This window comes from Propithecus coquereli, unplaced genomic scaffold (genome assembly GCF_000956105.1).
Source record: "Propithecus coquereli isolate 6110/MARCELLA unplaced genomic scaffold, Pcoq_1.0 Scaffold101, whole genome shotgun sequence".
Classification (NCBI taxonomy): Eukaryota; Metazoa; Chordata; class Mammalia; order Primates; family Indriidae; genus Propithecus; species Propithecus coquereli.
In genome coordinates this window covers 2,139,021-2,163,821 of record NW_012133970.1, presented here as the reverse complement: position 1 = coordinate 2,163,821, position 24,801 = coordinate 2,139,021, and the positions used below count along the sequence as shown (strand labels likewise).

Genomic DNA, 24,801 nt, shown 5'->3' with positions numbered 1-24,801 from the left:
TTTAAATTAATTAAAATTGAATAAAATTTAAAATTCAGTTCCTCAGGCATACTAGCCACATATCAAGTGCTCAGTAGCTACGTGTAGCTAGTGACAACTGTATTGGACAGCATAGATACAAAACTTGGGAACAGTGTTATATGCCAGCATGGGGCATATGATAAAAGATCTTGAAAGAGGGTCACCTTCACTTGGAGCTCCCTGGAAGGCACCTAGCCATTGCCACCCTAAAATCTAGAGATCTTTTCTAGCTCCAGTGTTGGCTGACACCCTTGTTTCTGACATTCCTGAGGAAGATTGGAGACCTTGGTTTCCAGTGATCTTCACAGAGTTGCTGGTTAAAACAGTCCTCATTACTACACCTATTTTGTTTATTGAGTTTGTACTAGAACAAGGCATTTTTTTAAACCACCAATCCCTATATTTCTGATCAAGCATTTGAAATATGAATCATAAGGGAATTTTTTTCTTTCTTGGAATTAGATTGTAGGACTCACTGAGAAGACTGTTTTAGTTGCCCTGGATACTGTTTCCTGTTTGGAGCAGGGCAACAATTGTAGGACTGTGGCCTCCACAGCTATGAACTCCCAGTCATCCCGATCTCATGCCATCTTTACAATCTCCATAGAGCAAAGAAAGAAAAGTGACAAGTAAGTTAAAATTTAAAGAGTCAAGATTTTTAATACTAGTTCTATTAAGGTTGAGTATTAGGCTCCTTCTTCAATTGATTTGACAAATCATCAGACATCAGATTGTGGGCATTAGTGACCAATGTAGCCATTTTGACTGACTTGAAAAAAAATGAGAGCTGACAGCTGGTCAGCTTTGATACTCAGCTACTCTCAAGCTTGTGGACCATTCTCACTTGTGTCTTCCTGTCATTATTACAGGAATAGTAGCTTTCGCTCCAAGCTACATCTTGTAGACCTTGCTGGATCAGAAAGGCAGAAGAAAACCAAGGCTGAAGGGGATCGTCTAAAAGAGGGTGAGAGAGTAATTAAGGTCACAGTTGTAGATAAAAACTTCTAGTACTCATGTTGGTATTATTGGTGTATTGACTGGGATATTTCAGATCATATTTTAACAGTAACTACAATTCAAGTTTGAGGCTAATTTCAGAAATAGTGAAAAATTATTTCTTTCCCTTGCACTCATTCTCTAATTCAGGTATGAGATTTGTATCTGGCTCGTAGTTTGATTTCATCTGGTCCAGGAAAGTTTTAAGTTTTAGTTTAGTTTAGTTTTATTTATCCCCAACTACTTATAATTAAAATCAATGTCCTGATTCTGTCTTTTTAAGTATTCACTCTCCATTCCCGATGTTGCCACATATAAACCTTATCAGGATGGTTTCCGTATCTTCATTCAGGTTGTTGGATTTAAGTGATGAAGCTCCTAGGGCTAGGAAAACCCTATGGTGTATGCTATTAGAAACCTTCCTCTAGCATGATGGTGACCTGGTAATCTGCATGCTTTGGGAATGGTCCTTTAAGTGATTATTAATCTATCTAACAAAAATTAAACATCTGGTTCCTATTTCTCAATTTGTTTCTTAAGGATCTCATTAAAGATTTCATCAAACGCTTTGCTAAGTCCAGATACACTATATTTACCGTATTTCTCATAGCTTCCACCTTAATAATAGTACAAAAAGAAATAAGGATCAGCTTAAATTGACTTTTTCTTAGTGAATTCAAGCTGACTTCTAGTGTTTATTCTTCCATTTCTCAGTTCTTGCAAGCTGTACTTGTAATAATCTAGACTTATATCAAATTCACTGGTCCGTAATTTATGGAATTAACTTTTACCCCTTTTTTGAAAATTGAAATTACACCTGTCCAGTCTTCTGGAACATCTTTCTCCATGGTTTCTCAAGTATGATTGACATGGCTTTAGCGGTCTCGTTTGAAATTACTCTCAGTTCCCTTGAGTATAATTCATCTATTCCAAGATATTTGAACTCGTATTAAAGTAGTTGAGTTTACGCTTACTACCTCTTTATTCATATTGGGCTTCAGTTCCCTCTTGGGAACTAAGAAGGCAAAAGCAAAAATAATAATTGAGCATTTTGCCTCTGTCATTTATCATTATTATACTGCTGGCACAGGGCAGAGACCTATTTCTTTCTCATTTTGTTCTGTATTTAAAAGTGCCCTTTTTGTTCTGTATTGTACTTGAGATTTAGCTTTCTTGACACTGTTTTTAAAGGTTCTTATACCTTCTTTATCTTCTTTTGGGTATTCAGTTCCAAGTTGTTTTATTTAACAACTTTGGTGAGATATAATTCACATACTATAAAATTCACCCATTTAAACTGTACACGCCAATGGATTTTAGTATATTCACAGAGTTGTACAACCATCACCACAATTTTAGAAAATTTCATCACCCCAGAAAGAAGCTCCACATCCATTAGCAGTCACTCCCCATTCCCACCACCTTCCCTAGCCCTAGGCAACCACCAACCTGTAGTTCATATAAATGTAATCATACAATATGTGATCTTATGTGACTGGCTTAGCATAAGGTTTTCAAGGTATATCTATGTTGTAGCATGTTGTAGTACTTTGTTCCTTTTTATTACTGAATAATATTCCATTGTATGGATATACCACATTTTGTTTGTCCATTCATCACTCGTATCCAATTTTGGCTATTATGAATACTGTTCTATGACCCTCCATGTACAAGGTTTTTTTTTATTATTATTGTTATTTTGATACAGGGTCTCACTCTGTTTCCTGGGCTAGAGTGCAGTAGTGTCATCATAGCTCACTGTAATCTCAAACTCCTGGGCTTAGGTGATCCTCCTGCCTCAGCCTCCTGAGTAGCTGGGACTACAGGATAACACCTGGCTAATTTTTAAATTTTTTATAGAGATGGGATCTCACTATTGCCCAGGCTGGTCTCGAACTCTTGGCCTCAACCAATCCTCCTGCCTCAGCCTCCCAAGGTGCTAGGATTACAGGCGTGAGCCATTGTACCTGGCCTGTATAAATTTTTGTGTGGACAAATGTTTTAATTTCTTTTGGGTATATACTTAGGAGTGGAATTGCTGGGTCATATGTAACTCTGTTTAACTTTCTTTTTTTAAATTAAATAATTAAAATACCATAACACCCTTTTAAAGTGTAAATTCAGTGATTTTTAGTATGTTCATAAGGAGTTATATAATCATCACCACAATAAATTTTAGAATATTTTCATCACCTCAAAAAGAAACCCATACCCGTTAGCAATCACTCCTTATTTCCCCCCAACATATGTTCTCCACTCCCTACCCTGGGCAATAACTGATCCTCTTTCTGTCTCTATAGATTTGTTTATCCTGAGCATTTCCTATAAATGGAATTATGTAATATGTGGTCTTTTGTGACTTCTTTCATATAGCATGATGTTTTCAAGGTTCACCATGTTGTAGCATGTATCAGTACTTCATTCCATTTTATTGCCAATCTTCCATTGTATGGAGATAACGTGGTTTTATTTATCCATTCATCCATTGATGGACATTTGGTTTGTTTCCATTTTGGGTTATTAGGAATGGTGCTGCTACAAGTTTTTGTGTGGACATATGTTTTCATTTCTCTTGGATATATACCTAAGACTAGAATTGCTGAGTCATATGGTAACTCTGTTTAACTTTTTTAAGAACTGCCAGACTATTTTCCAAAGCAACTACATCATTTTTTGTTCTTACCAGCAATATATAAGGATTCTAACTTCTCCACATTTTCCCTTGTTATTATGTCTTTTTAATTATAGCCATGCTAGGGGATGTGGAGTAGTATCTCCTTGTGGCTTTCATTTGTATTTCACTGATGGCTAATGATATTGAATATCGTTCATGTACTCATTGGCAATTTGTATATCTTCTTTGGAAAAATGTCCATTCATATCACATTTAGGTCTTTGACCCATTTTGAGGTAATTTTTGTATATGATATGAGATAGTGGTCCAATTTCATTTATTTGTATGTGGATATCCAGTTATCCCAGCATCATTTGTTGAAAAGACTATTCTTTCTCCGTTGAATTGTCTTGGCATCCTTGTCAAGAGCAACTGGACTCTGTATTCCATTGATCTATATGTCTATCCTTACGCCAGAACCACAGTGTCTTAATTACTATAGCTTTGTGGTAATTTTTGAAATTAGAAAGTGTGAGTCCTCCAACTTTGTTCTTTTTCAAGTTTGTATTGGCTATTCTGGGTCCCTTTCATTTCCATATGAATGCTAGGTTCAGTTTGTCAATTTCTGCAAAGAAGCCATCTGGGATTTTCATAGGGATTCTGTTGAGTCTGTAGATCCATTTGGGAAGTATTGCCATCTTTTTTCTTTTTTTAGGCTGAAGTGCCATGGTACCATGATAGCTCCAACTTCTGGGCTTGCCATCTTAACAATATTAAATCTTTCAGTGTATGTCTTTTTTTAATTTAGATCTTCTTTAAAATCTTTCAATAATTTTTTTTAATGTTCAAAGTAAATTTCACACTTCTTTTGATAAATTTATTTCTAAGTATTTAATTCTTTTCAATGCTGTTATAAATGGAATTATTTTCTTAATTTCATTTTCAAATTGTTTATTGAGTTTTGCATATTGATCTTATATTTGCACCTTGCAGAACTTATTAGTTCTAATAGTTTTTTTAATAGATTCTTTAGGATTTCTGTATACAAGATTGTCATCTGTGAATAGACATACATTTACCTTTTTCTTTCCGGTCTAGATGCCCTTATTTCTTTTTCTTGCCTAATTATCCTGGCTAGAACCTCTGATACAATGTTGAATAGAAGTGAGAATGAATATTGTTGTCTTGTTCCTGATCTTAGGGGAAAAACATTCAGTCTTTTACTATTAAGTATGATGTTAACTATGGGTTTTTCATAGATGCTCCTACCAAATTGAATAAATTCCCTTTTATACCGAGTTTATTGAGTGTTTTTATCATGAACAGGTATTTGTCAAATGCTTTTTCAGCATCTGTTGACATGATCATATTATTTTTGTTCTTTACTGATATTGTGTATTGCATTAATTGATTTTTGGATTTTAAGTCAACCTTTTATTCCTAGAATAAACCTCACTTGTTTTTTTATTTGTTTGGTAACTTTCCTGGACTAATTCTGTAAACTCTGTATTCCCTGTAGTTTGCAATCACAGAAGTGTCTGCTCAGTTAATTTAGTGGTTAGCTAATGATTGGTCTCAGATTTCCTTGTATGCCTTGAACCTGTAAATCATAAACCATTTACCTAGGGCTTTGTATATGTATTTGGACATGCCTTCAACACTCAGGTACTTTACAATTCTGCCTTAGCCTTTGTTGCTTGAGCAGCGTCTCAAGTCAGCCAGGGATGCAAGATTTCTGGCTTTCTAGGTCTTTCCTGAGCATGTGCACAGCCCTGCACATGCACAGGGCTTTCTAGATCTCCAGAAATATATCTGTGGGGAGTGGGCTCTGTGGCTCGTGAGTGCACCAGAGCAGGCTTCCGGGAGTTGAAAGAAGAGGCGGGCAGATAAATCGTGTTCTTTATTGTCGGGGGGATGCAGCCGTGACGAGAGCATGGCCGAGAACTTGGAGAGCACTTATATATGGCTCAGAATAATAGTGGCAACATGCCATGGGAAAGCATGATCACATGGGTTCATATAGGAGATCACACCCTGGTTACATAAGTGTGCTGATTCATGCCTCTTCGGAAGGCCGGCTGAAGACACACCAGCAATTATTTTAGTTTGGCCTAAGAAACCTATTGCCTATACAAATGAATTTCCCTTACATTTCACCCCCTAGGTAATAGGTTTCATGGCCGATATATGGGCGCATAAGGAGGCCCCATGGGTGTAAAGGGCCATAGTAATAATATAGGGAATAGCATAGTATTATTAGACTATAGCAAATAGTTTTTAACATTAGGAGGGATGATGAGAGATGTTTTCACCATTGTTGCAATGTGTTTCCAGTTAATTGTTGGATGGCTTGTACCTTGCCATTAACTTCCTTTAAGGCAGAGGAGACATTTTTTTGGTTATCAGGTATACATACACAGTATTCAGTATATATGACTGCATTTGTGTCTCCTTGGGTTGCAGTAAGAAGATTAAGGGCCATGTGGTTTTACAAAACCACTTTTTTTATTTGGGTGACTTTATTTATTAGGAGGGTTAAGGCCTGTCTGGTTTGATTCAGGGCCCAAGCAGTATGCTCCACTAGGGCATTAACTTTTATTTCTACCTTAATGGCTTCATCTTTAGGGAAAAAGATAGCTGCTAGGTAGAATTATTATGGAGTTTGTTTCATCCAATGCCAGTGGGAGAACACGGTATTCCAATTACGTGGCTTTTCGGTAAAGGTGGGGAGGATTTTTCCTGGGACATATGGCCATCCCCTAGTGCACGTCAAATGTACCTTCCCATTTAACAAGCGGAAAGATAAAGCCACCCATGCCAGGCAGTGCCCTGCTAGCCAACCTTGGGCTTTTCATGTAGGTAACTAGACAGTGAGGTCCTTAAAAATGGCCTATTAGTGCAGATATGCAAAGGGGATTGCTTGTACACAATCACGGCACACAATTTAGCCCTTTGGCTGCTCTGTTACTGCCTTGTTTTAAATCAAATTTCATTATGATTCATGTTTCTGTAAGAGGGAGATCCCATTTTTCAAGGTATGGGTTTTTTTTTTTTCCTGGATGGCTACTATCGTCCATTGGGTTGGGGGGCTGCAATTGGACCTGTTGGTATATCATGCCTTTATTGGAGGGAGACTTTATTCTTTAAGGTACGGGCTTTCTTTTCTAGGTACTATCATGGTGTAAGGGTTAGCCTCAGACACAAATTTAACTAGGTCCAATACTGTCTATAACTTTGCAATCAAGGGTTGGAGCTGAAATCTGTTCGTTGCTCCAAATAAGCTTCCCACTTTATTAGAGTGGGTATCTGGGCTACTTTTGATTGTGGGTGGGTTATCCATGACCTTACTTATCCTGCTACAGGATATGTGGTATGCACTAGTACCATAAACTGCCCAGTTATGGCTTCATAGGCCTGAAGGGTGGCATATATAGCCGCCAGCTGCTTTTCCATTAAGGAATAGTGCTCTTGGGGGCCCTTTCAAGTCTGGGACTAAACCTTAATAGGGAGTTGCCGCTTTTGTTGGCGCTGCTACAAACCTCAGCCCATTCTGCTTGAGTCAATTGCCACATTGAGATCAAATGCCTGTAAGCAGTCAATCACTTGTAGCATCTGGGCTTGCATGACAGTCCTCTTGGCTGCCATAAAAGAGGCCTCTGCCTCCGGGGACCAGTCCCACTGTGTCCCCTTTTTATATAATGCATGCAAAGGCCATAATAGTTGGGTCAAGTGGGGAGTGAACATATATTAATACCCCAGTAGCCCCACAAACACTCGTAACTGTTTTACTGGAGTGGGTCAGGGGAAGACTTGAATTTTATTTATAATTGCGTCAGAGACTGCCTTTGTCTTATCTGACCAGACAACACCTAAAAATTTGACCGATAAGCCAGGTCACTGGACCTTGGAGTCGTTCATCGCTCAATTTTATTCCTCCGACGAGGTTCGAAGGCTGGTGGAAGCTTCTTTTAAATCTTTAAGGGAATTAGAGGTTAACATTATATCATTAATATAATGAAACTAGTACACTGAGGATGGCCGACTCCATGTGGTCAAATTTGGTGTCATTAAACTATGATAATATGGTTGGGCTGTGGAGGTGACCTTGCGGCAACACCACGAGTGTCCAGTGTCGTCCTTCCCATGTGAAGGCAAATTGGTCTTGACTGTCCATAGCTATGTTTATGGAGAAAAGGCGTTGGCCAGGTCTACCACACAGTGGTACTGTCCAAGCATCAAAGTCAATCGATCTATCAGATCCAGTATAGACGGCACTGCTGCATGCGATGGGGGAGTCACTTTATTCAGTCCCCAATAGTTCACTGTTATTCTTCAAGTTTCATCTGGTTCCTTAACCGGCCAAATAGGAGAGTTGAATGGACTGTGAACAGGGCACATTATGCCAGTTTTTTCCAGCTGCAATATGGTTTGTGAAATTTCTTTATACCCCCCGGGGCAAATGATACTGTCAGGTGCATGCCACACCACAAGGTGTGGGCAAAACCTGTGGTAGGTGATGGGGGTGGCCACGCACCACCAGCTTCACAACCCTAACTTGGAGGCGAAACTCAGTTGCAGAGATAGTTAGGGTTAAGCCACACAGAATATTAACACTTAGAATATATTCCTCGATGGGGGATACACACGGTGTAAGGCCTAGGGGCCAAACACCCTATTCCCAATGGAATAGTTACTTGCTTAACTTTAACAGTTTGTCCATTATAGCTATCTATATGGGCCATTTGTCCAGTAAACCGCTCAGGGTTTCTATAAATTAGGGAGCAGTCAGCTCCCATGTCCATCAAGGCCAAAACCCGCTATACATTTGTAGAGGACCAATGAATAGCAAGTTCCACGTGCTGCCTCCGGTCATCCTGGGTCCCCTCTGATCAGGTGCCTCGGCCTGACCCCTAATCCATATCAAAGAGAAGGGCTTCGACTATAAAATCTTGCAGCCACACATTGCAGGTCTCTTTGGCGGGCGTCTCAGCTTCCCCCTTCTTGGGTGCTTTTGTCAATTGCTGGTGGAGAGTCAGCTGACTCCACAGAGCCAGCAATACCTCATTAGGCTTTTTGTTTATTCCTGCTAGTAGGAGGTCTAGCCACATCTGGGTTCCCTACACCTTCTGGGCCCCTAGTACTGACTTTTTCTGCAGGGGGCCCTGAGTTCACGGGCCCTTCTTGGGCCATTGCAGCATATATGCACTTGTTCCTTCCCCCCTCTCCATTCTTCCCTGTCTCCGAAAGCCGCCATAGCACTCTGCTTCCCCACATAGGGAGTGAACGCAGCTGCCAACAGGTTCTACGAACCGGGGCTTTGACTAGGATGAGGTCGCGCATGTGCATGGTGCTCCTCATCAGTCCAGCCAGTTTGTTTATCATAAAAATGGCTTGGCGCATCCCTAATTCCTGCAGCTCTGCAGGCGTGTAAGTGGAGTGTGAAATATGCTCTGTTACCGTGGGCGCGTCCTGCGCCACCCCCAGGAGACTCATGGTTCCTGATGCTCCGTTCTTTGTTTCACAACAGGGCAGGCGCTCGGTAGGGGAGGGGTCCTGCCCTTAGTTTCATGTGTACTTGTGGTTTCTTCGGCCTCCGCAGCTGATAGTGCTCATCAATTCTTTCTCCAAAGCTGGCATCCGGGCTTTCAGGTTTTCCTCTGTCACTTGTAATTTTCCCACCTGGGCTTCTGACCGCAGGGTATCTGCATGTTGCTCACAGAGGGCTGTAAGAAGTGCCAGCCCACCCAGCCAGCCGCTGCTTGCTTTCTAGGTTGCAGTGATTCCTGCCGGGCTCACAAGGCCCTTTCCACTCAACCTGCTCCCGCTCCACGGCAGGGGCCGTGGGAGGCCACATATCCTCCCCTTCTGGGGCAGAGGGGACATTGTCCCCTCTGAATCCTGCTGACTATGCCAAATGTGGGGAGTGGGCTCTGTGGCTAGCAAGTGCACCGGAGCAGGCTTCCGGGAGTTGAAAGAAGAGACGGGTGGTGGCGGGCAGCTGAGACATGTTCTTTATTGTTGGGGGAATGCAGCCATGGCGAGAGCATGGCCGAGAAGATGGAAAGCACTTATATATGGCTCAGAACAATAGTGGCAACATGCCATGGGAAAGCATGATCACATGGGTTCATATAGGAGATAACACCTTGGCTATATAATTGTATTGACTCATGCCTCCTCCAAAGGCCAGCTAAAAACACGCTGGCAATTATTTTAGTTTGGCCTAAGAAACCTATTGCCTATACAAATAAATTTCTCTTACAATATCAGAACTTTTTAAGGCCCTCTATACCCACCTCATTCCCCAGATCTTTCCTTCAAGCTTTTGGCCAGACTGTTATTTAGCTGTGATTATTAAGTTTAGTGTGTATCTGTACCAGATGTTTTTCTATGTATATATGTATGTGTACATATAATAATATAGTTTCGTTATATGCCTTTTAAAATTCTGGCATTGCTAAATTTATTTATTTCCTTTTAATTACATGGGTAGTACATGAATAAATTCTTACTATTAAAATACAAACAATACAGATGATGATAAAATCTCCCTTGATTTACTACCCCAATCTTAATCCAGAAGTAATCACTTTCATGTGCTTCGTAGGTAGCATTCAAGATTTTTTTCCATACTATATACAGTTTTATAGGTGTTTCCATGTTGTTTTTAGAGATAAATGCCATCATACTACACATATTTTCAACTTGTTTTATCTCTTAGTGATACAGCTTTTTTTTGTATTCAGTATATGTAAGTCTACCTCATTTTATTTTTTTAAATTTTTTTATTTTTATTTTTTTTTTGAGACAGAGTCTCACTCTGTTGCCCTGGCTAGAGTGCCATGGCGTCAGCCTGGCTCGCAGCAACCTCAAGCTCCTGGGCTCAAGCGATCCTCCTGCCTCAGCCTTCCGAGTAGCTGGGACTACAGGCACACGCCACCACGCCCGGCTAACTTCTTTTTTCTATTTTTAGTTGTTTGGCTAATTTCTTTCTATTTTTAGTAGAGACGGGGTCTCACTCTTGCTCAGGCTGGTCTCGAACTCCTGAGTTCAAACGATCCTCCCGCCTCGGCTTCCCAGAGTGCTAGGATTACAGGCGTGAGCCACCGCGCCCGGCCCTACCTCATTTTAAAAACTGCTATATAGAGCAGTATATAGAATCTACCTTGTTTATTTCCGTTTTTATTGACATTTCAGTTTTCTAATTTCTGGCTATTGTGAAAAGATGCCTCATTAGATAGCCTCACACGTGACATGCATGTGAGAGTATTCTCTAGGTTATATATCTGGAAGAGGACTTGCTGGGTTGAAAGACACACACATTTGTGATTTTAAGTACCATTAAATATTGCCCTCCAAATATTGCCTCAGTATCCATTTTACCTATAATATATGAGAATATGTTTTCTTATACTGTTGACAATATTGGATATTAATTGACCTTTTTATTTTTGTCTGTCTTGCATGTTATTTTTAAAAACTTGTATTTCCCTAATTATTTGTGAGATTGAGCATCTTTTCATGTTATTGGCCATTTCTCTTTCCATTTCTATGAATTGCCTATTCATACCCTTTGCTTATTTTTTTCTTTGAAGTTGTATTTTTCTTATTGATTTGTAGGAGTTGTTTATATATTGTGGATATTAGGCCCTTGTTACATATATTGCATATATTTTTCTCAGTGTCATTTTTAAACTTTGTTAATCTTTTCATTCATGTTTTGTGTGTGTTTATTGTCATATTTTTCTTTTTAGACTATATAAAATTGGCTACTTTACAAGCAATAGCTTTTCTTTTTCTTTTTCAGCCTTAGTGAGGTATAATTGGCAAATAAAAATTGTGTATGTTCAAGGTAGACAATGTTTTGATATGTGCATAAATTATGAAATGATTAATATAATCAAGCTAATTAGCATATCCATCACCTCATGTAGTTACCTTTTTAAGTATATTTTTTCTTGCAGTAAAATTTATATGTAATAGAATGCATATATTTTAAATGCTCAGTTTGTTGAGTTTTGACAGTTGAATACATTTGTGCTATGAACCACCCAAAACATGATATAAAACGTTTCCATCTCCTCCAGAGAGTTTCCTTGTGCCCCTTTCCAGTCAATCTACCCTTTCCCCATTCTACTCCAAGCAATAATTTTCTGACTTCTGTCACCATAGAAGACTTAGACTTCATTATAAATGGGATCTTAGAAAGTTTTTTGTGTGTATGCCTGGTTTCTTTTGCTCAACATAATATATTTTTGAGATTTGTTCATGTTCTTGTTTTGATGTGTGATTTGTTACTTTGTACTGCTGATTAGTATTCCATTCTATGATTATACCATTATTTATTTTTCTGTTCTCCTGTTGATGGTAATTTAGGTTATCTCTAGTTTTTAACTATTATGAATAAGACTGCCATGAACATTCATGTACAAGCCTTTTTGTGAACATATATTTTCATTTCTCATGGGTAAATACCTAGAAATGGAAGAGGGTAAATGTATGCTTAACTTTATTTTAAAATAAAAAAAGGCTTAACAGTTTTCTAACATGGTTTGTACCATTTTAGACCCCAGCAGTATATGAGAGTTCTATTTTCCATGTCTTCATAAAAAAGATGGGGTTTTTTTGGTTTTGTTTGTTTGTTTTGAGACAGTGTCTTGCTCTGTCACCCGGGCTAGAGTGCAGTGCCATCATCACAGCTCACTGTAACCTCAAACTCCTAGCCTCAAGTGATACTCCTGCCTTGGCCTCACAAGGTGCTAGGATTACAGGTGTGAGCCATCACAGCCAGCCAAAAAAGATGTTTTCTTTGAAATTCTAGTGGGTGTTGAATAGCATCTCATCATGGTTTTAGTTTTCATTTCCAAGATGATGAATGTTGAGTCCATTTTCATATACTTACTGGCTATTCATATATTTTTTTAAAGTGTCTGTTCAAGTCTTTTGCCCATTCCTTAAAACTTGAGTTGTTCATCTTTTTCTTGATATATAGGAGTTCTTTATATATTATAGATTCAAGCATTAGGTATATATGTTGCAGATATTTTTTTCTAGTCTGTAGTTTATCTTTTTAATGATGTCTTTTGATGAGCAAAAATTTTAATTTTGATGAAGTCCAATTTATTAGGTTTCTTTAATGCTCAGTGCTTTTGGTATCCTGTCTAAGAAATCTCTGCCTACCCCAAAATCATGAAGATATTCTCCTTTGTTTCCTATTTGAAGCTTTATAGGTTTAGCTTTTACATTACTTCTATAATCTGTCTTGAATTAGTTTTTGGCTATAAAGTGAGTTAGAGGTTGAGAATCATTTCCCCCCCACATGGCTATCCAGTTGTTCCACTGTAACCAAACTTAGGCTTTGCTACTCACTGCTCAAAAGCCAAACTCGAGAGACAAGAGTTGGTGGAAGGAAAAGCAGGTTTATTCCAAGAGCCAGAAACCTGAGGAGATGGTGGAGTCATGTTGCAAAAACCATCTCAAATTCCTCAGGCTGACTGAAGGGTTTTAAAGGAGAAGGAGTTTGGGGAAACTATATTCAGGAGCTGGCCACGTGCAGGTCAGCATAACTTGTTCCAATGGTTAACTTTAGTAGCTGGCCATCTGGCAGTCTGGGCTGGAATCTGCTAGACTGCAACAAAATTGAAGGTTAACCGCTCAGCATTTTCCTCTGGGGGGAGTCCTGCAATCTTGGTTCTATAGTTAGTTGCTCAAGGCCAATTCCTGGAATTCTTAAGCAAGCACACAATTAGGCATTGTAAAAGAAAGAGTTATTAGTTAGCTTTAAGACTGAGTGTCTGTTACAGTTACACCACCACCATTGGTTAAAAAGAAGTTCCTTTACCCACTGAATTGACTCGGTGTCTTGGTGTATTGAGTTGATAGTATGTGTGTAGGGTCTGTTTCTAGACGCTATTCTGCTCTGTTGGTCAATTTGTTTATTCTTAGACCTTTTAATAAGTCTAATTTGTCATATGTTTAATCTCTGGGAGGGCAAGTTTCCCCTCAATTTTATCAGAATTATTTTGATTACTTTCTGTTCCAGGTGAATTTTAGAATTAGGTTGTCAAGTACTATGCAATCTTCTTGGGATTTCTATTGAGAACTGAATTCAATTTATAGATTAAGGAGAATTGATCCCATCCAGGAGCATGATCTCTCTGCATTTATTCAAGTCATCTTTTATGTCTTTAAGTAAGGTTTGTAGTTTTCTTAATATAATTCTTATACCACATATCTCGTTAGGCTTATTCCGGAATATTTTTTTGTTTTTTTTGTTGCTTTTTTGAATATCTCCTTTTCTATTTTCCATTCCTGTCTAGGAAAAATATTACTTTTTAAATTTTGATCTTGTTATTTCACCACCTTGTTGAACTACTTCTTTAGTTCCTCGTTGTTTTGTCAGTGGAGTTTCATGGATTTTCTAGGTGGGTATTCACATTATTCTCAAGTAAACACTTCAGTTTCTTCGTTTCCAAAATTTATACCTAATTTATTTTCTTATCCTTTTTCTTTCTTTTTTTTTTTTTTTTTTTTAGACAGAGTCTCACTGTGTTGCCCAGGCTAGAGTGAGTGCCATGGCATCAGCCTAGCTCACAGAAACCTCAGACTCTTGGGCTCAAGCAATCCTTCTGCTTCAGCCTTCCGAGTAGCTGGGACTGCAGGCATGCGCCACCATGCCCGGCTAATTTTTTTTCTATATATTTTTAGTTGTCCAATTAATTTCTTTCTATTTTTAGTAGAGACGGGGTCTTGCTCTTGCTTAGGCTGGTTTCGAACTCCTGAGCTCAAACAATCCTCCCGCCTCGGCCTCCCAGAGTGCTAGGATTACAGGCATGAGCCACCGCGCCGGGCCTTCTTATCTTTTTTCAGCATAATGTTAAATAGTACCAGTGATAGTTATCATCCTTATCTTTTTTTCCTTTTTTAGTCTAACCAGAAAGTTGCTAGTGTTTCACTTTTAGATATCTACTGTGCCGTTTCTGACAGATATCCTTTGTCAAGTTAAGGAAATGGCCTTTTATTCCTAGTTTGCAAAGAATTACTTTTTTTTTTTTTTTAATGGCGATGGGATCTCGATATGTTGCTCAGGCTAGACACAAACTCCTGGGCTCCAGCAATCCTCCCGTCTCAGCTTCCTGAATAGCTCAGACTATAGGCGTATACTGCACATCCCTCTAAGAATTACTTATTTTTAAAATAAGAAATGAATGAATTAACAGTAATGCCTTAATAAAATCAAACATCTAGTCAGTGTTCAGATTTCTAATTGTCTCATAGATCTTATTTATTTGGATCGAGATCCAAACAAGGTCCACACATTGTTATTGCTTGATAAGTTTTTTAAACCTCTTTCATTGATTGAGGCAGGGTCTTGCTATATCGCCCAGACTGGTCTCAAACTCCTGGGCTCTAGCAGTCCTCCCACCTCAGCCTCCAGAGTAGCTAGGACTACAGGTGTGTACCACCAAACCTGGCTAAGAAATCTCTTTTCATCTACAAATACCTTCTCCATCTCTCCTTACCTGTCAAGTCCCTAGAATTTATTTGAAGAAATCAAGTTGTCTTGTAGAACTTTCCATAGTCTGAATTTCACTGATTGCTTACCCATGTAGTTTAACATGTTTCTCTCTTCCTCTATAGTTCCTACAAATTGGTATTTAGATCTAGAGGCTTAATCACATTCAGGATCATTTTTTTCTTTTATTTGTGAATACCATTTAATTGTCTCTCATTTATTTTCAATTGTCATTGTCTAAAAAGATATATTTAAAGCTAGCTACATTTCCTGTAAGTACCACTTGGATGTAATCTTATAAATTTGAGAAATAGTACTCTCACTGTTCATTTCTAAATAGGATAATATTTCCTTTTTCATTTTCTCTCTAACCTAAGAGTTATGTAGAAGGTGCCTCTGTGTTTCCTTTTATTGTTAATTTCTAATTTATTGCATTATGATCAATGAATGTGTGTGATTTCTGTTTCTTGAAATTTAGCCTGATGCTTATTTGGTCTTTATTAATATTCCATGTGTATTTTAAGAGTGTATTTTTTGTTGGGTATATAGTTACACCTATTAGATAAGTTTGTTAATTGTGTTATTCAAATCCTCATGTTCTTTCTTGTTATTTACTTAATATGTTATTTTCTTACAACATGACCAAGGATTTGTCCATTTCTTGTATTTCTTTGGTAATACTTTATATATTTTGAAGCTTTGTTGCTAGTTGATTAAGTATCATCACATATATCTTCTTAGAGGATTACATCTATTAGTTCATTAAATATGTCTGATTTCGAATCAAGTTTAGTTTATTATATCTCAAACAAGAAGCAGTACAATTAATCAAAGTATGCGCCTAAACTATCGACACAGTTTTGCCATCTTTTTTCTTTTTTCTATTTTTTTTTTTTTTTTGAGACAGAGTCTCACTCTATTGCCCTGGCTAGAGTGCCATGGCATCAGCATAGATCACAGCAGCGTCCAACTCCTGGACTCAAGCTATCCTACTGCCTCAGCCTCCCGAGTAGCTGGGACTACAGGCATGTGCCACCATGCCCGGCTAATTTTTTGTATATATTTTTAGTTGTCCAGCTAATTTCTTTCTATTATTTTGGTAGAGACGTCTCGCTCTTGCTCAGGCTGGTCTCGAACTCCTGAGCTCAAACAATCCGCCCGCCTCGGCCTCCCAGAGTGCTAGGATTACAGGCGTGAGCCACTGCGCCCGGCCCAGTTTTGCCATCTTAATGGTAGCTTGTTTATGCCAGCAGCAAAGAAGCCTGGAGAGCTAGTGGTGATGAAATCATAAAAGGCATTTTCCACGGCTTGTTGAGAATTGAATATTTTTCCTTGCAAGTAGTAGTCCAAAGCCTGGAAGAAGTGGTAGTCAGTTGGTGCAAGGTCTGGTGAATATGGTGGATGACAGAGAGTTTCCAAGGCCAGCCTCTGTAGTTTGAGCAGTGTTGTTTGTGAGACATGTGGTTGAGCATCGTCTTGCAAGAGGATTGGCCTGTCTCTATTGACCAATCTCGGCTGCTTAATCGCAAGCATCCTCATCATTTCGTCCAATTGGTTGCAGTAGACATCTGCTATAATCGACTGACCAGGTTTCATAAAGTTGTAGTGGATAATACCAGCGCTGGACCACCAAACAGACACCATTAGCTTTTTTTGATGAATATTTGGTTTTGGACTGTGTTTCAGCACTCCGTCTTTATCCAACTACTGTGCCAAATGTTTGTGATTGTTAAAAAGAATCCATTTATCATTGCATGTAATAATACTGTGTAGAAATGGTTTGCCTTTATGTCATGACAGCAAAGAAGGGCAAGCTTCAAGATGATTTCTCTTCTGACGCTCATTTAATTCATGCAGTACCCATCTATCCAGCTTCTTTACCTTGCCAATTTGTTTCAAATGGTCCAATATTGTTGGAATAGTAACGTCAAACCTTACCGCTAATTCACATGTAGGTTGAGATGGATTCGCTTCCACTACAGCTTTCAGCTCATCATTATCCACCTTGCTCTCAGGTCGCCCACATGGCTCATTTTCAAGATTAAAGTCACCAGAACAGAACTTTTTAAATCATCGAGGTACTGTGCATTCATTAGCCACATCCTTCCCAAACACTTCGTTGATACTGAGCTGTCTGCGCTGCATTGGTTCCATGACAGAACTCATATTCGAAAATAACTCGACTTTTTGACTTATCCATGGTTTCACAAAATTGCTCTAAAAAAAATTTGAAAGATAATCACAAGCCAAACCATGTGTTTCAATGAATGTACCTTCACAATAAAAATAAAACAAGAAGTGTCAAAGTGAAATGTCAGAGATATCAACTGTCAAACTTAGTACTTAAGGAAATCAGGCATTTCATACTTAATAACGTGATATTTTTGTCTAATTAGTATTTTTCACCTACTTTCTCTTGGTTAGCCCTTGCCTAGTATTTCTTTTTGTGTCCTTTATCTTATAGAAACTATGTAACTTAATTTCATTAATCACTTTATTTATTCATTCATCTATACCTGATACGATGTTCTCTTTTAATAGGTGACTTTATCCTCTATATTTTTATGTGCATGCTTGGACTTACTCCTGCCATATCAGTGACTACTACTAGCCCACTGGCCTACTCCTGCTGTGGTACCACAAGCAGTTACCTTAACCATTCTCCCAGGGTTTTCTGAATCTACTATCTTCAAGTCTTCAGTACTCCTGGTGTTGGTGCCAGCTTTGTGTTTATAGCAGTTCTCGTGTGTGCGTGTGTGTGTGTGTGTGTGTTTGTGTGCGTGCGTGCGTGTATATATACATATTTTTAATGTTAATCTGAGTCATCCACTTTCAATCTCTCAGGGATTTTGTACAGTTTTTGATCCATCAGTGATGGATTCACAGGTGGTTGGTGGCTTTCCCACTTGGCAGCATCTTAAAAGACTTTTAGGGACTCTTAAAGGAATTTTACTCAGTTGTGATAGAGGGTTTTATATGCACATTTATGGGTTGCCCATCTCAGCTTCAGAGCTTCAATTTCCTCATTAATAAAACAGGATTTAAGTATATACTCCCATAGAGTTGTGGGGATTAAGTGAACTCATATTTGTAAAACATGTAGCACAATTTCTAGTAAATATTAATAGTAGCCTCTTCATAATTATTCCCTCTTCTGTGTTTTTACTTCTGAGTAGTGGCTAATGAGGAATATGGGGCCCTACTGATATTTATGTACAATCTCAGCTGAACTAAGACACCCAGGAGCTTGCTAGGGTGCTTGTCAACATTTAAGGTAGATTTTGAGGGTGGAAGAGGCTTTTAGGGATATGATTTATACCAGTGGAATTAAGTTTTGTCTAGCTACCAAACTGCCATTCCCAAAGACAAGATCCCCACCATTAGAGGGAATCATTTTCTACCTATCAAGAGCTAAGAAAGTTGCTAGCCTCTGGAATATTTTCAGAGGGTGGAAAAGGCCCATTAGCATATTGTTACATGTTGCCTTACTGGAGAGGGAGGAGGTGTATTCAAGTATCAGATTTGATTTGTAACGCAAAGAAGTTTATGACAAAATCACAGTTGAGTCCTATATCAAGTGGGAGATGCCAAGAGCTAAAGGGAAACTAGCAAGAAAACAGGAAAGAGGTATGTAGGAAGCAGACAGCAGAGGGAAAGATTTTGGACATGTCACATATGGTGTGCATATTGGAAAAGTCCAGGAGGGAATGGGAAATTCAGGACAAGAACTTAGAAGCACTATCTGGACTGGAGATAAATATTTGGAATCTGTGGGTAGGAGAATTGTGTAGAGAAAGACTAGATAATGAGAGAGCCAACACTAAATATTAGTGAGGAGTACTCATATTTAAGAGTCAGGGGTAAAGGAGTTAATTAAAGAGGTTGAAGAGACACTAGAGGATCGTAGTATTAATATGTAGAAAATTAAGGTAATAGTTTCTATGAAGAAGGGATTATCACCTGTGTCAAATGCTTCAGCATGATTACATAAGATGAAGGCTAAGAAGAGGCAAATGGATTTGTTCATTAAGATTTTTGGTAATCTTTGCCTGAGCAGTGTCAGTTCAGTGGTAAGGTTGCATCAGACTGAGGGGTTAATTTAACTACCATTCTAAATGCAGTGTTTATCCCTTCCATTAATTTCTTTATTCTTGTATCCTTTAATTATATGTAATGATATTTTGCCTGTCTCTAAACATAAGCGGTTTTATAGCATATGTGTCTTCTATAACTGATTTTTTTTTTCGTTCAACATGATGTTTGTGAGATTCATCTGTCTTGATAATATAGCTTTGTTCTAACAGTTTGGTTTTTTTTTAACTAGAGACTTGAGTTTTCTTGGTATAAAATTGTGTCAGTGACAAGAAAATTAATCTCTGCCAATATTTACTCCTATAATTTAATTCTCTTATTTTATGTTTATTAGCAAGGAGAAGAATGTTGAAGGGTACACCCTGGGCTTATAAAGTTGCTTTCCCCAGGGGGATCTAGTTTCTGATTTAAATTGGAATGGTTTTGGTGTTTTATTATTTGGAATGATAATTGCTATTGGTTTTGGTAAATGGCATTTAATTTAGGTTCCAGAAAGTCTTTTTAAAGTACAAATTGTCTGTTTTATTCAGCTACTCTATTTCATTAAAATCCTGTTCTAAGTGTTCTGCTTGTTCTTCTCTTTGGCTTCTGGGTCCCCTTAGGTGTTTTATTATTTTCCTTTGTCTGCTGACTGGGGCTCAAGTCTAATGCTGGGGTGCCTGAAATCATAGCAGCCCTGTGAGTGGGAAAGGCACAGGGGTTTCTGCCCATGAGCCAGCACTGTAACAGAGGCATGTTGTCAGTCAGCTTGTCAGGCCCTTGAAGAGGTATCAAGAGGAGGCCTCTTTACTCTGTTTCCTTCTGCTGTCTTAGTCTCAAGGTAGACAGAACCCAACCCAACTCATTGGTTTCTTTTCAGCATGTTCAGATGGGGAAACCTGACATACTCTCATAAGCAATATTGACTTTCCCCCACAAGTTCACAGAATCCTGTGGTCCAAGGCTTTCCCGGGGCCCAGGTTCCCATCCTTGTACTTTGGCTCTACTACACCAGACTCCAGGCCCTTGGCCCAGGGCTCTCGTCTGTTCCAGAGATTAAAAATCCTGCATCACCCTTTACTCTTAGGTCATACACCCATCCTGCAACCTCACTTTCTTGGCTGGTCCCAGCACCCATTTGGCTCAAGAACAGTTGATGAATCAGGTTTGAGAATAAAGGGGATCTGGAACATCTTCCCAAAATCCATGTACATTTTAAAAATAGATGCTACCAAACTCCCATGAAGAAATGACATGAGATTATTCATTTTTCTAACTTTTCTGCTAAGCATATTACCATTTTGATAAGTAAAAAATAGTATCTCATTTTCATTTCTGTAGTTATTAGTGAAGTCGAACATACTTTTATATTTATAGACCATTTATATTCCTGATTAAATTACCTATTCAAATTATTTCTCTCCCTTCATTCTGTGTGGGTGCTGTATACTTCCTCTTAAGTTTAACCCTATTTTTGTTGTGATTTTCAGTATAAAATATATTTAGGCCACTGCCAGATAGATTATAAATAGATTACAGATGGATAATGGGTAGATTATTCAATTGAAGTATAATATACGTACAGAAAAGTACCCACATAATAATTATTCAATTTGATGAATGTTTACAACATGAAATACATACATGTAAATAGCACCCACATGGAGAAACAATATTACAAGCATCCCAGAAGTGCCACATGTGCTCTCTTCTGGTCACTATCTTCCCCAAAGGGTAACCTCTGTCCAGACTTGTCCTAGATTGGTCTTGCAGTATAGACTCCTTTACGTCTGACGTCTTTCACTCAATGTAAGGTCTTTAGAGAAAATATACGATGCCTAGCTAAATTTGAATTTCAGATAAGTGACAAATCATTTTGTGTGGAACGTACTTATGTTAGAAATGATTCTTCATTTATCTGAAATTCAGATTTAATTGCATGTTCTATATTTTTTTTCTTTTGCTAAATCTGATAACCCCAATTCAACATTTTGCTTGTAAGAGTCATCCATAGCATTGCATGTAGTTGTAGTTTTCGTTATTAATATGCTATTCTGCTGACAAATACACCACAATTTATTTATCATTTCTACTGTTGGATGGGCATTTGGGTAATTTCCTGTTTGGGACTGTTATGAATAGTGCTGCTATGAATATTCTTGTATAGGTATTTTTGGTGAACCTAAGTGCCCACATTCCCTCAATCCTGAATCCTCCTGTAACTGCCATCCTATCTCCTTTCCCTTAGAGTCAAGCTCCTCAGAAAAGATTACACTGCTTAACAACACCTGTGAATCACACTTAGTTTCATTTTTCTGGTGAGATATAACATATATACAGAAAATTGCATAAGTCATGTATATAGTTTAATAAATAATTATAAAGTGAACACCCATGGAACTACCACTTAGGTTGAAAACTAAACACTTTTGGCACCCATACATACCCCTCTCAGATCATGCCCCCTAACTACTCTCTTGACTTCTGTGATGATGATTCCCTTGCTTTTCTTGATAGCAGTGCCTCCAGTGTATATATCTCTAAACAGTATAATTTAGTTTTGTCTTTTTTAAGCCTTATATAAATGGAATTATATTGTATATTATCTGTTGCTTCTTGCATCTTCTATTCAACATGGTATTTTAGAGATTCATCGATGTCGCATATAGCTATAGTTCATTGCATTTCTGTATAGTATTCCATCATATGACTATACCACTATTTATTCTTTCTACTGTTGATGGATATTCCAGTTTCCAGTTTTTGGCTATTATCAACAATACCCATGTGAATTGTCTTATTTATGTATCCTGCTGGCTATGTGTGAGGATTTTCTAGGGTATATACATCAAAGTAGAATCACTGGGTCATAGGGTATATATACATCAAACTGTCTTTCAAAGTTTTTCCAATGTATGAGAATCCTTGTTGCTCCACATCCCCCAATACTGTTTTGTCAGAATTTTAAATTTTTGCCAGTCTGGTAGGTGCGAAGTGATACTTCATTATGGTTTTAATTTTCATTCCATCAATGACTAATGGTGTTGATCACCTTTTCATATGTTTATTGGCCATGTGTATTTTCTGTAAAATGCCTACTCATGTCTTGCCAATTTTTCTATTGAATGTCAGTCTTATTCTTACTGATTTTAAGAAGTAGTTCTTAATATACTGTATATTCTAGTCACTGTTCAGTTATATTTATTGCAAATCTCCCCACCCTGTATGTTTTACGAAATCTTCTCTCATCTCTGGCTTGTCTTTTGCTCTTTCCATTTATGATTCTTTTGTGTCTTACTTAAGAAATCCTTTAGTACCCCAAGATCTTGAAGATACTCTTCTACATTATCTAATTGCCTTTCATACTTAAATCTTTAATCCACTCACAACTGTTTTTTGTACGTGGTATGATGCAGGGGTTCAGTTTTGTTTTTTCATGTTTATGCCCATTTATCCTAGCACTATTTATTAAAAAGTCTATCCTTTCCCTACTGATAAGCAGTGTTATTTCTGTCATATATTAAGTGCCCAAATATGCCTTGGTCTGTTTCTACGTACTTTATTAAATCAAAATTAAGTCCCCCAAATCTATGTACATCGTATATCTCTCCATTTATTTAGGGCTTCTTTAATGTTTCTCAGTGATTTCCCTTGCAGAAGTCTTATACATATTTTGTTCTATTCTTAGGTAATTTGTATTTTGTCAGTATTGCAAGTATATTTTTTAAACTTTTTATTGAAGTATAATATACAAACAAAAGTACACCCATCATAAATGTACAGCTTGCTGAAGTTTTACAAACTGAGCAAATCCATGTAACCAACATAAATAGAATCTTTTAAAATTTTATTTTCTGACTTTGTTTTTGGTGTATGGGAATAAAATTTATTTTTTAATATTGATTTTGTATCTAACAACATGATTTATTCTCTCAGTAGTCTATCTTTACTCACCTTGCTAAAACCACTAGGTAAAAGATCACCAAGGATATGTTAATTACCAGAACTAATTGGTTTTTTTCAGTGCTCATCTTACCCAGTCTCTCTGTGGCATTGACACCTGAACATACCGTTTTTGAAACTCTTCTCTTGGCTTGTAAATCCTCATTCTCCTTGTTCTTTTCCTAACTCAAACTATTCCTTTTTAGTTTCTTTTGCTTTTTCTTCTTGCTATTCCATTAGGGTAATCGTTGCATCCAGCATGATCTCCTTGATTAGGAATGAGTACCCACTACCTGATGTTAGTTGTCCTTTAGCTCCATTGTGCAGATCCACCCATTTCCAGTCTGTTCCTGATGCCTCTACAAAGTCCATGCCTTCATGCTGCACATCTGGACAATAGCCTCCTAACTGTTTGACTCCTAGAAGGCATTTCATTCTAAACACCATAGCTAGATTAATCTTAAAATACCACTTTGATCAAAGGGATACCTGCACCCCCCATATTTATTGCAGCACTATTCACAATAGCAAAGATATGAAATCAACCTAAGGGTCCGACAACAGATGAATAGGTAAAGAAAATGTGGCATAGATACACAATGGATACTATTTAGCCATAAAAAAGAATGAAATCATATAATTTACACCCACATGGATGGAACTGGAGGGCATTCTGTTAAGTGAAATAAGCAGGCACAGAAAGACAAATATCACATGTTATCATGCATGTGGGAACTAAAAAAGTGGTTCTCACTGGGGTAGATGGAAAGTATAATGATAGTTACCAGAGGCTAGGAAGGGGTAGGGGGGATGAAGAAAAGTTGGTTAACGGGTTCAAATATACAGTTAGATAGAAAGAATAAGTTCTAATGCTTGATAGCAGAGTAGGGTGACTATAGTTAACAATAATGTATTGTATATTTCAAAATAACTAGAGGAGAGGACTTGAAATATTCCCACTGCATAGATATGATAAAGACTGAAGGTAATGTATATCCTAAATATACTGACTTGATCATTACACATTCTATGCATGTAACAAAATACACATGTACCCCATAAATATGCAAAAATATTATGTATCAATAAAAATAAATAAATTACATATGTAGCTTTAAAAAAAAATACCACTTTGTACATGGCACTGCCTCTGAATAGAAACTTGGAAGTGGCATATCACTGCTTACAGGATGAAGTCTAAAAAACATAGTCAAGTCTTCTAGACCCCTCGTCTAGACCCCTGGTCCCAGCCTACCTTCTCAGCTGTCTTTCACAGCTTCCCTACCCACACTCCACTCCAGTTACCCAGCCCCCACAATGTGCCTGGCCAATTCTAGTCTCTGCATACTTTCATCACAGCGCTCTACTCTTCTCGCCTAGAATGGAGTATATACCTCCCCCACCGCGCCCCCTACAAGCAAACTGTCTATGACATAGTCATCTTTCAAGGCCCAACTTAAGTCTTGGGATTTTCAATGTTGCCTTTTTAAACCATTTTATCTTCTAATGTATTTTTTCTCCTCTGAAATTATGTAGTGCCGAGGGGAGCACATTGTCATTTTCTGGTGCCTCTGTATTTCCAGCTTCATCTCCCACCACTTCCCCACGAACTACAGGATTGAAGCCATAGCAGCCTACTCCT

General features: G+C 38.0%; 1 protein-coding gene across 1 annotated transcript in view; it reads left to right on the top strand.

The window, feature by feature from the left end:
* The window catches only part of KIF4A (kinesin family member 4A), a 132,238-nt gene that overhangs the window by 24,266 nt on the left and 83,171 nt on the right, over positions 1-24,801 (top strand). The window contains exons 4-5 of the mRNA XM_012642941.1: positions 484-650; positions 891-985. Of these exons, the coding sequence (XP_012498395.1) occupies positions 484-650; positions 891-985 (262 nt within the window). The remainder of the gene's footprint in view (positions 1-483; positions 651-890; positions 986-24,801) is intronic.